At 39.1% G+C, this 13,732-nt stretch overlaps 2 protein-coding genes across 2 annotated transcripts in view; both read left to right on the forward strand.

Moving 5' to 3' along the window:
* Positions 1-11,901, forward strand: part of LOC112569666 — a 90,415-nt gene extending 78,514 nt beyond the window's left edge. Inside the window, exons 6-13 of the mRNA XM_025247537.1 lie at positions 6,432-6,584; positions 7,206-7,463; positions 7,886-8,038; positions 8,423-8,680; positions 8,868-8,989; positions 9,709-9,805; positions 10,291-10,446; positions 10,731-11,901. Coding sequence (XP_025103322.1) covers positions 6,432-6,584; positions 7,206-7,463; positions 7,886-8,038; positions 8,423-8,680; positions 8,868-8,989; positions 9,709-9,805; positions 10,291-10,446; positions 10,731-10,966 — 1,433 coding nt within the window. The 3' untranslated portion in view covers positions 10,967-11,901. The remainder of the gene's footprint in view (positions 1-6,431; positions 6,585-7,205; positions 7,464-7,885; positions 8,039-8,422; positions 8,681-8,867; positions 8,990-9,708; positions 9,806-10,290; positions 10,447-10,730) is intronic.
* The window catches only part of LOC112569690, a 72,816-nt gene that overhangs the window by 2,456 nt on the left and 56,628 nt on the right, over positions 1-13,732 (forward strand). The gene's annotated exons all lie outside the window — the stretch shown is intronic.

Genomic DNA, 13,732 nt, shown 5'->3' on the forward strand with positions numbered 1-13,732 from the left:
AATGAACTGTAATGTTTAGTGGGGTACGCTTTTTCCCGCTGTCCCTTATACTATCAAATATAAGAAGTCCATGAAAAAGTTCATATTTTGCTCTTTTCATTTACATAATAGGAGAAAAAATAAAAAAAATCATAACACCCAATATCCTCATAAACACACCACACACCGTACTTCAGATGCATTGGAAGCGCGCCGGTGTTTTTGATCATGTGTATTGTGTTGCGCGCGCGCCATGTGTTGTTACACAGGAAGTTTGAATGAAATGTTTCTAGGTTTTTAGTGTGTGTGGTGTGTATTTTGTCTTTAGTGTGTATCATCACTCAGTGTCTGGAGAAGCGATCATACATACTATGTGAGTGAATTTCTTGGCGGCTTGCCCGCTGCCTTTGACCTCACTGTGTTGATGTCGTGCCGTTGTTTTTTGACACCGGCTCTCTTGCCCTACCTCAAAACTTGTTGGCAACGACAATTGTATGCACCTGTTGGTGGTATGTGAGTGAATTCTTGTCAGCTTGCCTCAGTGCATTCGTGGGTGGTGTCGTCCTTTGTCTTTGACACCTTCTCTCTCAACCTGCAAAGGATTGTTGCACAAACAGTTATCGCACTGTAATCATGTAGCCAAGTTCATTTTAAAATGATAATGAAGTATTTATATATAGCTTTGGTTGAACGATAATGAACATTAATTTAATCCAAATGAATTGGTTTCGATTTCATTATTTTCCAACATTCCTACCTTACTCGTACAATATCAATACAAGATGAATAGATGTAACAAGAAATGTCTACCCATCTTTTAATACCTGTAAATTTTTCTGTCTGTGTTTGTGCGTTTGTAAGAGAGAGTAAACCTGAGGAAGGAAATTTTTATACCATTTATGTTGTCTCTTATATACTTTTGTGTGTTTGTGTAATTTCAATAAGTGAAAGACCAGGAATTCACTCCGGTATTTCTGTAGTAAGGTTTTCAGCATTGCGTTCGCCGGAGTTAGTTTTCACTTCCGTCCCGGTCTGTATTGACCCTGGCCCGCTGCCTACCTCACTACCTGTTGAAATGAGCTTCATATAGTAAGACAATATGAGCGCTCCTGTCATTGATTATGCATGGGGGGTGGAGGGCTGCATGCTACTGTCGGACACGCTGCTGTCGTTGTTTCTTCACTCTCTCCTGGTCATCCTCCACCCTCTCCCACACGTGCACTACCCGTTGTCCAACCTCTCCCTCGTCTCAACGCTGCTTTCCTCGGGTGCTCCTTGGCGTACTAACAGCATCCTACAAACCATTTCTTTGGGTATGTTATTTAATCATATGTGTTAATCTCAGGTTGAATTATTTTACTCACATTGTTGATATAAAAGTGATGCTTATTTTAGTAACTGCTTCTCTTCCGATCTCAAGTGAATTTACGTTTCACAGTTTATTTGAAAGATTTTTTTTTTTTAGAATTCATCGTCGACCCTAAAGACATTTTTCATTCTATGTTTGACTATGTAATGATTAAATCACTGTGTGTTTAAGTAAGGTAAGTTTTCTTCTGCCATATTAGTTCGGTAGTACAGTACCGATATCCGTCAAGGCCTGTTACTGAGTAAATATACTTAAAAGTCAGGCACAGTCATCACACCTAGGCCTCACTGCTCCTCCACATTACCCTAACATCTTTCATTCCACCTCTCCATATTCGCTATATCCTTAATTCCTAAGACGAACTGCGCCTTAATCGGAAGACCTTTGCTGAGAGAGGATTTTTTGCAAAGATTACACTGCTTTAATTTCGTGTAGACTGTCGGTGTGGAATATTGTCTTTGTATTAATGCATGAAGCTCATCCTGCTGTTAAAAAAAAATAAGGTCGCATGCACCTGACTTTTCTCAACCCACTGCATCGATGTTTTGTTGCCTATTTACTATTTTTCCCAAACATGCCTCTCTGTACTATGAACAGTCCTCGTTGGCCGAGTTAGCCATATACAGGAGTAAGCACCTTTTACTGGGTTCAGATCTCGTCTCAGTGTTAGAACAGGCGTTGTTGCCTATGTCTTGTTGTTAACGCATTATCGCCCTTACCCGTACGCGTACTGCGTCCATAATCTAAGCGTCATAATCTGAAACGCTATTTTGGATTGATTTTACCGTTTTTTTGGGAAAAGTAACTCTCCAAACAACTCTATTTTATTTCTAACTAATAGCTTTTAAACAAAGTTTGTAATACTGCTGAACAGTTCCCTCATCTTACGCAAAATGAACTTCATACATCTCATACAATTCATGAAATTAGATGCTCTAAGAGACTCCTAACCTTCTAAATTTTGTAAACATATTTTTTCTTACACCACTTTTTACATATTCACTTCCACTTATCCTTACTTATTCTCATAGTCCTTATAGTTCTGCATTAGTTTGTTCTTTCCTGTGAAAGGGCGGGGCTAAATGGAAAAATGCAATTTTTCTAATCTTTTACCTCTCCTTTAGGAATTACATTTTATTGTCATTTAATTGTTCTTCTGGCCAACTTGGTTAGTTATGTAAATGCATCTAGGCTTTATCTTCTAAATGTATTAGTAAGAGGATACCTCTCGGTAGTTTTCTGATTGGTTCTGTCACTTTTTTCTGTGGTAGTGGATAATACAATTTAGTTATTGCTGGCTAGAAATTGAACATTAACAAGGGAGTAATCAAGGGAGTGCAGCTTTTAATGAATATTTGTTTGTATTGTGGTGTGTGGTTACATCTGGGCCTGCTGAATTAACATTTTTTAGTAACCTAATGCTCTTTGACTTTTTGTTATCCTAATTGTCACAGGTTGAACAACCAGTGCATTTGAACTAGCTGGGTGACTGGGTTCACAAGGTTATCTTGACCATCCATATCCATCACCCTTATTAGTATTGTTTGGAAGTGCATTCCCACCCTCTTCACTGATTTGGTCCACTACAGGCTGTCCTGTATCTCCTCTAGTTATTACCTCCCTTGGTTTGTTACTGCATTTTTCTAGAGACTAGATGTTTTAATTGATTGTAAGTTTTGTGTTCTTTATGTGTTAGCAGATTTCTATAAGCTTTCTTTCTCTGCTATAAGCTTTCTGTTTCCTGTATTTTCTTCTTTCTACATGTCTTAGACACTACTAGTCCACTTTGTTCTTTACACCGTTATATGAATGAATAAGTATCAAAGGGAGATGCATACCCTATGTGTGTAACAAGTGATATTACTAAACACATTCTCTTATTTATTATCTTCCTATCGTTCTTGAATAGGCTCTCTGTTCCTGTATACCTCTTGTGGTTTCTATTGGTTTCACCTTTGACACTTGTGTCTTTTGTTACTACAATGATATTTGCCAATTACTTATTGTAATTTTTTTAATTTTAATTCGTAAATATTTTGCTGATTTATTAATATAATAATATGAAATATATACAACAAAGGACTCCGAAACTCTCGTGTTGCATGTGCTAACAGGTGGATACAAAATCGTAATATCTGATTGCTTCTTTTTCTCCTGTGCGTGTCTCCTTGTGTTCTGGACGAAATACAGGAAGGTAAAACTTGACTCTTCTTGACTTTTTTAAGGTATTATGTGTTTTACACTCATGATGGATCTCAGAGTGCTAGTTTCTTGATGGGGAGTGGGCGGGAATGTTAAAAGAAAAAACAAACATAATATAATCCATAACTGAATTATTAATAATTTTCAAAAGTACAATTTCTAGATGCCAAGCGAGGACTGCGAGTAAGCAAGTGGCACAATTTAAGATGCCACGACAGATAGACTGCAATGAGCCACACATGCCTGTGCTATAACACCTGTGTCGGTGTGAACCCGGGTACTTCTATACAACACATGATACGTGTTACTATCAGTGATGGACACTAGTCTGTGTGTATGTTGACCGCAAGGAACTCGCTCGACTTTGTTCTCGCTTGTTACAGTTGAAGAATAAGTTGTAAAACAGTATAGCCGCATTTAGACAGACGAATAAAGGAAGAATGAAAGAAACAACTGTGTGCCGAAAAAATTTGAAATTGGATTCACTTGATTATGGATGTTGTTCGAAATGCATCAAAATGTAGAACAATTAACTTTACTTCAAAAGTATGTAAATAATCGCTTACCACAGTTTGTTTATATTAGCATGCAGCCACAGACGAGTTCCACGACACCTTTACAGAGTACCCAGACAGTGCTATAAGTGGAAACCTCTTGAAATGCGTGGACGACACAGTCTGAAGCTGCAGGACCAGTGCATGTATGACATTGACAAGCTTGTCTCACAGTTGATTTCAAAGGTTTTATGGTAAAAAGCCTTGAACATTGGTGTACTAAAATGATCTTAGAATACGATCTGGAATACGATCTGGGAATTACACTGTTGTTTGTGGAAAGTGTGTTTTATCCCTACTCATAGATAAGTGCCCAGACCTACTCAGCACGCCTTACAGCTCTGGACACTCAGAGAAAATCATCCAGGACTCTAGCATCAGGACTATCACCGACAAAACTTTGGAGCAACAACATGAATGGAGGAAACATTCCACTCTATAATTATTGTCAAACTAGTGTGTGGCAGCCATGCTCCAGCAAGCTCAACAGTCAGAATTACAAATTTATACAACTACATACGTGCATTTTTTCTGAAACGTTGAATAGAATCAAACTCTTCGGGAAATGTTCAGATAAACTTGCTTTCAGTCTTCATTTGTTCAAAATGTTTTGCATCATCGTTCATTTATGTCTCTCTCTCTCTACCTCCCGTGCAGCCGATGGAGGTCTCTGTCGGTCTTCATAGTGTCACCGCTCATGAGTCTCCTCAGACTGGACTCCTAAGACGAGTAAGGTGACCCACTACCAGAGACTCCTGCAATTCCACTTTTGCCTCACACCATACCTGGTACAACTTACTGTGTCACACCAAAGTGAACTGTCCTGACCAAACAGCATTGTTTGTCAGGCAGATGCAGTGTCCTTTAGGCTCAAGTTTCATAGAAACCAAGAAGAAGTGTGTTGCTGCAAGTAAGTGAGAAGTAGTAGAATTATGTGTAGTACTCACTTGTCCCAAACTTTTTTAATGGTTTCTTCCTTTCTTATAATTGTAAGATGGCAATTAACCCAAGATACAATGGTTTAAGGGTTAATGTACTAGTGCACCACAGAAGGGAATGTATCGATGAAGAACATTACAGCTGCCACTACCCCATATCTTTGTTCTCTAGACTCTACGTGAAGTCGTTACTGGACTTCATTAGCTTTAGAAAAAAAAAGTGATTGTAAAGGTGAGAGGACGAAGTGGCCATGAAGATGAGAGCAGAAGTGACATTAAAGCGGAGGAATAAGAATATGTACACATGGCAGTCAGATACTTGAGACATAGAAGCTAGAATTGTGGGTGGCTAGTGTTAACTGCGGTTTGCTAATATGACTGTCTTGTAGCGTGCTAAGCAAGTGGCACAATGTAAGATGCACGACAGACAACGACTGCAATGCGCCACACGCCGTGTGCTTTGAACACCTGTGTCGTGTGACCCCGGTACTTCTACACACAACACATGATACGTGCACTAACAGTGAGTAGACAATGGTCAGGGCTTCTGCTACGGCTAAATTCTTTGGGGCTCCAGGGACCCCTTCTAAAGATGTCTAAGGGGGTCCCAGGCTAACTCTAAGGGGTCCCTTTACAATGTGAAAAAATCAACAAATCAACATACTTTGTTCAACTGCCTTTCAGCACACAAAGCACTGTAATGTCTAGTCAGAAACGGCGAGATTTCTGTGCCATGAAGTCTGTGTAAGCATCTGTGATGAGCTTATGCTCACTGTACTTGGGGTGCTCACTTTCTTTTATTTTCTGAGACGATGATCCTAACCACGCTGTCAACGACATCTTGGATAAAGTTAATGGAACTCTTCCCGGTAAGGAAAAAAAAAAAACTCAGTGCAAGGGAAGTGACTCTCACCTTGTAGCAGACGACAGCAATAGACTGGGCTACGATGTCAGACACTACACTTACACAATTTTGTATCTGTTCTTCGCCCAAATTTGAAGGGGTCCCCTGGAACCCCATTGACGAAAATTGAAGGGGTCCTCTGAACTTGTAATGCGTACTGTACGCAATTTTGTGAGTAAGTAGAAGCCCTGAATGGTTCTGTGTGATATTCTTGATTGCAAGAAACTTTGTTCTCCGCTTGTTATAGTTAGGAACGGACGATCTTTTATATGATTTTCGCATTCCTAAAGGAATAAGTTGTAAAACAGTATAGCCGCATTTAGACAGACTGAATAAAAGGAAGAAAGAAAAAACACGTGGCCGAAAAAAATTAGAAATTGATTCACTTGATTATGGATGTTGTTCGAAACACGTCAAAATGTAGAACAATGAACTTCAACTTAAAAAGTCAGTAAATAATATCTTACCACTGTTGTTTATATTAGCATGCAGCATGGACGAGTTCCAGGCCTCCTATACAGAGTACCCAGACAGCACTTTAAGTGGAAACCTCCTTGATGGCTCGGATGGAATCAGTCTGAAAGACTGCAAGGACAGGTGCAAGGCTGAAAAGCATTGCTACACCTTTGATTTCAAAGGTTTGTATAGGGAAAAAGCCTTGAAACATTAATATACTAAAATGATCTTAGAGATGGCAGGTGACTGTGTACTCTAGAACTGCTGAAGTCTGCTTCACGTGTCTTGTACTGTGTTCTATTAATAGCACGTTTTATCAAGAAAATCAACCGAAACCCGCGTAAAAAAATGGGAACAATGTTGATATATGTTGTCTCTTTATATTTTTACCATTTGTAGACGCCTGCATAATAAATACTACGAAAAAACAATTTGGAGCATAGTTAACGCTCCATAATCTACAAACATTTTTGAATGCAAAAGGTACTTAATATATTTAGTTAAGATAAAACAAAGTGTGTGAAATTGCATGAATTATACAATTGCTGGCAAGCTAATTAATATTTGATAGTTGTTTGCTTTCTTTAGGAAGAAAGTGTAAAGGTAAAATAGCACTGAACCCACGACTATTTAGTTATTGCTGCAGTGGAGTGTTAATCTACTACACCACATATACAGAGATAAACTCCTGTATTGACTAGAGACTTCCACTTTAATTATGATTGAATGAAGACAGAAATAGAAGAATAGCTCAATCGTCCACCAATGAACTTATTTCCTTTTCTCTCTCTCTCCCGTGCCAGCCAATGGAGGTTTCTGTCGGCTTCACATTATTGCCGCTCATGAGTCTCCCTCAGACTGGAATCCTAAGAGGAGTAAAGGCTGGACCCACTACCAGAGAATCTGCCAGTCCACCTTTGCCTCACGCCGTACCTGGAACAACTTACTGTGTCTCACCAAAGTTAACTGTCCTGACCCAAACAGCCATTGTTTGTCAGGCAGATGTCTATGTCTTTTAGGCTTCAAGTTCATAGAATCCAAGAAGAAGTGTGTTGTTACAAGTAAGTGAGAAGTAGTAGAATTATGAGTAGTTCTCAGCTTTTCCCAAAACGTTTTATACTGTCAGTCTGTCTGTTTCTTACATTAAAGATACTCTAAGTTGTTGTCACCAAACCACTTTCATCTCAATGTTTAAATAATATTTCGGATTTAAAAATTAAGCATTCAGTGTTTATTTATGCCCACCAGCTAATGGTTTTCTTCCTTTATAATAATTGTAAGATGGCAATTAACCTAAGATAAATAGAGCTAGAATTGTGGGATGGCTAGTGTTACCGGCGGTCAGCAAGTATGACTGTCTTGAAGGCGAGCTAAGCAAGTGGCACAATGTAAGATGCAGGACAGACGACGACTGCAATGAGCCACACGCCGTGTGCTACAAACACCTGTGTAAATAATTGCTTACCACTGTTGTTTATATTAGCATGCAACACAGACGGGATTCGGGAGACCTTTAGAGAGTACCCAGACAACTCTATACGTGGAAACCTCCTTGATAGCTCGGATGGAATCAGTCTGAAAGACTGCAAGGACAGGTGCAAGGCTTACAAGCGTTGTTTCACCTTTGATTTCAAAGGTCTGTATGGGAAAAAAACCTTGAAACATTGGTGTACTAACATGATCTTAGAGATTTAAGGTTACTGTGTCCTTTAAAACTGCTAAAGTCTGCTTCACGTGTCCTATACTGTGTTCTATTAATAGCACGATTTATCAAGAAAATCAACCGAAACTGCGTAAAAAAACGTTTGTAGACGCCTGCATAATAAATACTACGAAAAAACATTTTGGAGCATACTTAAAGCGCCATAATCTACAAACATTTTTGAATGCAAAAGGTACTAAATACATTTAGTTAGGATAAAACAAAGTGTGTGAAATTGCAGGAATTATAAAATTGCTCGTGTACCAATTAACATTTGATAGTTCAGTTATGTCTCTCTTTCTCTGCCACCCGTGCCAGCCGATGGAGGTCTCTGTCGGCTTCATAATGTCACCCCTCATGAGTCTCCCTCAGACTGGTCTCCTAAAACGAGTAAAGGCTGGACCCACTACCAGAGATCATGCAAGCCCATGTTTGCCTCACGCCGTACCTGGGACAACTTTCTGTGTAACAACAAGAAAGACTGTCCAGACCCAAACAGCGATTGTTTCTCAGGCATATGTCAGTGTCCTTTAGGCTTCAAGTTCATAGAAACCAAGAAGAAGTGTGTTGCTGCAAGTAAGTGAGAAGTAGTAGAATAATGAGTAGTACTCAGCTTTTTTTTTGACTGATGTATGATTAGCTATTGAAGTTGTCATGATTATTATCGTACTTATCCTCGATTGTTTCCGTCATTGTACAAATTACCACTGCGCCCTTAATAACAATTCCTTACCAGCGGAATGATTTGTTTGTGTAATAACAGGGTCATGTCTAGACTGGCAGGACAGAGGTGCCAAAAGTGGTGTGTACACCATTCGGCTAATAATCAGCAGCAAACCTCGAAGGGTGTGGTGTGACATGGAGTCTAGCGGCGGCGGCTGGCTGGTACGTGTGATCGTGTTTGTCAGTGTGTATGAGCACGACTTAGGTATCATCTCTCCTGCTCACTGTATACTGCTCACTAAAGTACGACACCACTTATACCCAGGGTCACATACAGCTCATAGTATCCACGAATAATTTTTCTTTGATATCTTTCGACATTTTCAACACGAAGCAGGAGAGTATGCTTGTCCACCTTCTGTTTCCAACAGTCTGTCTATCTCGCTGGTAGACTCCGTGGGTTGAGGGTGGTTCTAGACAGGCCGACATTTAGTGTGTTGGTGTACATGTGTCGGTTGTTTGTAGTCGCAACCTTTAATCTCTTGCATCTATTCCTGCTTCATGATCAGGGACTGTAGGTTTGACAAGGAGTTGAAAAAAATGCTATTTGTAATCGCGGCGTGGATCATGCATTTGTTATGTTTATTATGTTCCCATATATAAATGATCACAACCACTTGAGGCCACACATTTACAGCCAGGAAACTGTATATTTTCACATGAATATCACTATTATACTAGGTTCACATAGTCTATCGTAACCGTGAAGTGTTGACATTATAATCATGATCGCAGCTAATAAAAGTCGTAAGTTTTTATATTTTATCAATTATGACTCATCCTCTGTCAACTCATTAAACTGTATGATTAGTGTTGAATCCTATCGAGCATGCTACGCTTCGGTACCATAGTAACGACCTGTGAACTTGTGTGATGTGCAGGTGTTCCAGAGACGTCGCGACAACTCGGTTGACTTCAACCGGAACTGGACAGAATATCTACAAGGTTTTGGTGACATCTCTGGAGATTTCTGGCTGGGTAAGATTGTTGGACATATCTTGAAATGTCTTCAAATACTTCCTTAAAACCTTTCTTATTCAGAATTATACTTTTCAAATCAGGAGTACAGTTCTCCCAGCTCATTAATTCTTCTTCCAATGCTGGTGTTATCTGCTGTACAATTTGTGTTCATGTATGCTTTCTGATGTTTATCCTAATGTTTCTGTATGGTTGGCTGTAGATTTGTTATGCTTTGTATGCATTGCATTGAGTTCGTAATTACATGGAAAATACGCTTTATTAGCAGTAGTAATAACAACAACACTAAAAGCTCAATGAGCTTGTGACTTACCTTTTTATCATCTAAAGTCTAGGAATAATGTCAACATTTTTATAACATCATAATAGAGGTAATGACCAGCGACACTTCTGTGGTTCATGCGAACTCTTGAGGAAGATCAGTACAAATATTTTACTGCTTGACTTATTTATTAACATGAGATCATTGCTTTGTCTTGTCTCAGGCCTGTCCGCCATTTACGAACAGACAGATTATATATATTGGAGCTTGAGAGTGGACTTCAGAGATGGGCGTGGAGAACGTCGCTACGCTGAGTACAAGAATTTCTCTGTAGCCAGCAACTACAAACTTTACGTGTCCGACTACTCGGGTGACGCAGGTACGTACGTGACTTCTGAACAGTAAGAAAGAGTGAGACGCAGGTCAGCTGGCAGGCCGTTGTTTAGCTGTTTATCTTGTACAGTGTCTTCGGGTCATTTTTCTCATTTACTCATTTCGTATTTGATTGTGTTGTGTGGTACTTGGCTTTGTTATGATGAACAACACAGAAATAACACATTTAATAATAAAAGTTTCCATATATGTTTTGTAGTGATAATATATTTGTGCTAAGGACTTTGTGTGCCTAATAGTATATAACGGTGTGTGTTTATGTGGTTACAGGAGATGGCTTGGGTCCTAGTAAAGATAGAGAATTTTCAACCTATGACCGAGACACGTACGGTTGTGTCAGGACACGTCACAGCGCCTGGTGGTACCCGGATGGCTGTGGCAGCACTTACCTCAACAGCCCTCGTGCAAGCGACAATGTTTGGGGTAACTTCAGCAACCTGCAATTCTCGGAGATGAAGATGAAGCCACTCTCTGGGTCAGCACTTGGGTTTAATTCGCGCCCCTGACGTTCTCACAGATGAAGATGAAGCCAGAGTAACACCTGTTCCACTGATGATGTGAACTCAGTGTAGATTAATCTTTCGCAATATTCTACCATCTCAACCTCGTGCAGACTACTGTACTTTAATTGTTTACTTTGATTATATTACCTGGTGATTCTCTTATACATGTGTTGTATTATTTCTTTAAGATTTGGATTTGCTTGGATAAACTAACATGTTTGAAAACATAAATGTAAGTTTAATTAATTCAGCATTTAATTGTGCCTAGGTTGTAGTAAACATGTAATGAACTGTAGCTAGGCACCTAATAGTTTATACAATGTTGGCAGTTCACAGTGTAAAAAAGATAAACATCCGAGAGTTTCATTTTCAAAATTATGCAGAAACACGGATACTGATTGCATCAAACACTGATATTCATTATTTCCTTACTGACGATAACTGAACATGACTCAGATTCTTATATTTTTTAATTGTTAGGTATTAAAAAGGGTTTAAGTTTATTTTGTATTATGTGAAACTTTACCATATCCTTGAGTTTGCTTTATTTAAGCAAAAATTGACATTTTCACAAACCTATGAACGAAGCATACTTTTTGTAAAAAACAAATATAACTATTGCGAAGAATGAACAGATATTTTCATGAAAGCAATTAAAATTATAAGTAGTATTGTTAGTATTTGCCGCTTTGACTAAATGTGATAACATCACTATGTACTCAATATTACCTCCCCTTTAACATAATGGTAACAGTAGTTGATACATCACATCTCTTACTTAATTGTAAAAAACAACTTTCTTTTACAATATTCGAGTAAGAGGGACGTTTCGAGCCCTCATTGATATTCTCCACCTTCTTCTACGGGGTGTTGATGTAGAACTATTGATAAGTATTTAATAAGTATTTGTCATAAACTGAAGCGATCTCCTGCTTATTTGAGAGAGTGCGCATGTCCGCGGGAAGTTCGTGACACTCCGTCTGTCTGTCTGTGCTTACTCACTTTTGCCATCTTTCGATTCCTTTATATATGTTTCTTCACTCGTCACAAACTCCTTACTCTTAATATACAAGAAAAGAATTTCAAGAAAAGAATATCTCTATAACCTGTACAACCAAACCCGTCCTTGCTGAAGTTTAATAAGGTGTGCAGTTGTTGTACTGGTCTTTATATTTATCTGACTTCCACTTGTTGCCTCAACAAACACGTGACTTTGATACACGGGAAGAAAGAAACTCAGAGGTTCGTTAGTCGGTTCTTCCTCTGGCCACCGGGATGCCGGCCACCTTCCAAGGTGCCTGGAAGGGAAGCCTTCGACAGGGTGTCGTGCCGTGTACACACGTTTCCCTTACACACTGAAGCAGAGTTTACTAAACATGTTTGTCAACATGCACTGCTATTATAGGGGAGTTAAATAAACACATCTCTAACCATTTAGCAAGGTCACTGTGGATTTCTAGGGCACAAGAATCTTATCTAATGTTGTAAAGCAGGGAGGAATAGTGTTTGGTTGAAGGAAAGTATTTCAAACATCAGTGAAGTTGTCAAGCGAGCACTCGATGTTCCAGCTTGCTATAACGCCTTCGTTTATCAATTGCAGTTTTGAAATGTGGCTCTCAGAAATAAGCTTTGACCTCGTTGATAATATATATCAGATAGACAGGATATTCATCACCCCCTGTCACTCATCAATATCATCCCACAGTATATTTCTAACTCAACCAGTCTTGCAATAAGAAATGGAGCGCTGCTCTGGAACTCGGTCCAGAATACAAATGGTCTCCCTGATAATTTATAGAAAGTCTGAAAACACTTACTGTTACTGTCCGCCAGTGTCACTTCAACGAACTTAAAAAAAAGGCAGACGTATCTCTGCGTCAGGAACGGTATTTCGCAGGTCAGTCATGGAGAAACGATTGCCATCCATTTCTTCCTCTGTTTATCATTGCTGACTTCCTGCCAAGGAGTCCTGTAGGATGGTTTTAGGTCAGGGGATTTTGGACGACTTGTCTCAACCAGACCAGCATACCCAAAGAAAGACATGCGAACACTGAACAATACAGAGAACGTGAAACTTTGTGGTCAAAGGGAGATAACCACGGACTCGGCCCGCAACATCTGCTTAGATTTCAGTGTAAAACTCTTTCATACTTATGTATTTTTGGCACCATATTTGTTATCTTTTCCGGTTTCTAAGCATCGACATAACCCAAGAGATTTTTTATTTGCCTCATATAAACAAGGGTTTTGTTTTTTTTTTACATTATCTGTTTACGGAAGAAACTTAATACATGTATATAGAATTTCTTACTTTCATGTCCAGTAGTAGTTTTTTCTTTGTATCTGTTTTGTTGTCTATCCTTCTCTCTTCTCCGTTCTCGATCACTCTCTGTCGTTGATTTCGCCATTTCATCTCTGTAGCTACACTGTGCTAATTCAGAATCAACCGTAGTTTTAAAGATTGACTTGTTTATCTTACCATTTCACCTCTCTAACTTACATTACTTACAGCCAGATTTCTGGGAAACAAACACTTCTTTAATATCTACACGGAGATGAAAAGATAGTTTTATGCAGAACAGAGGCCTGATACAAAAGGAAACAAATTTATCGCGAACACAAAAAAGACCAGGTGTCCCGAGCACAGATCTCTCCGGCAGCTTTGTTGCAATGAAATCTGAGTCTCACAGAAAAAGAGATAGCCTTAGTGAATGATCATTTAAATACCATTCTTGCTTGTATGTACCTAGCTTAATCTTCTTATTTTGT

This window comes from Pomacea canaliculata, linkage group LG7 (assembly GCF_003073045.1).
Source record: "Pomacea canaliculata isolate SZHN2017 linkage group LG7, ASM307304v1, whole genome shotgun sequence".
In the NCBI taxonomy this organism is placed as follows: Eukaryota; Metazoa; Mollusca; class Gastropoda; order Architaenioglossa; family Ampullariidae; genus Pomacea; species Pomacea canaliculata.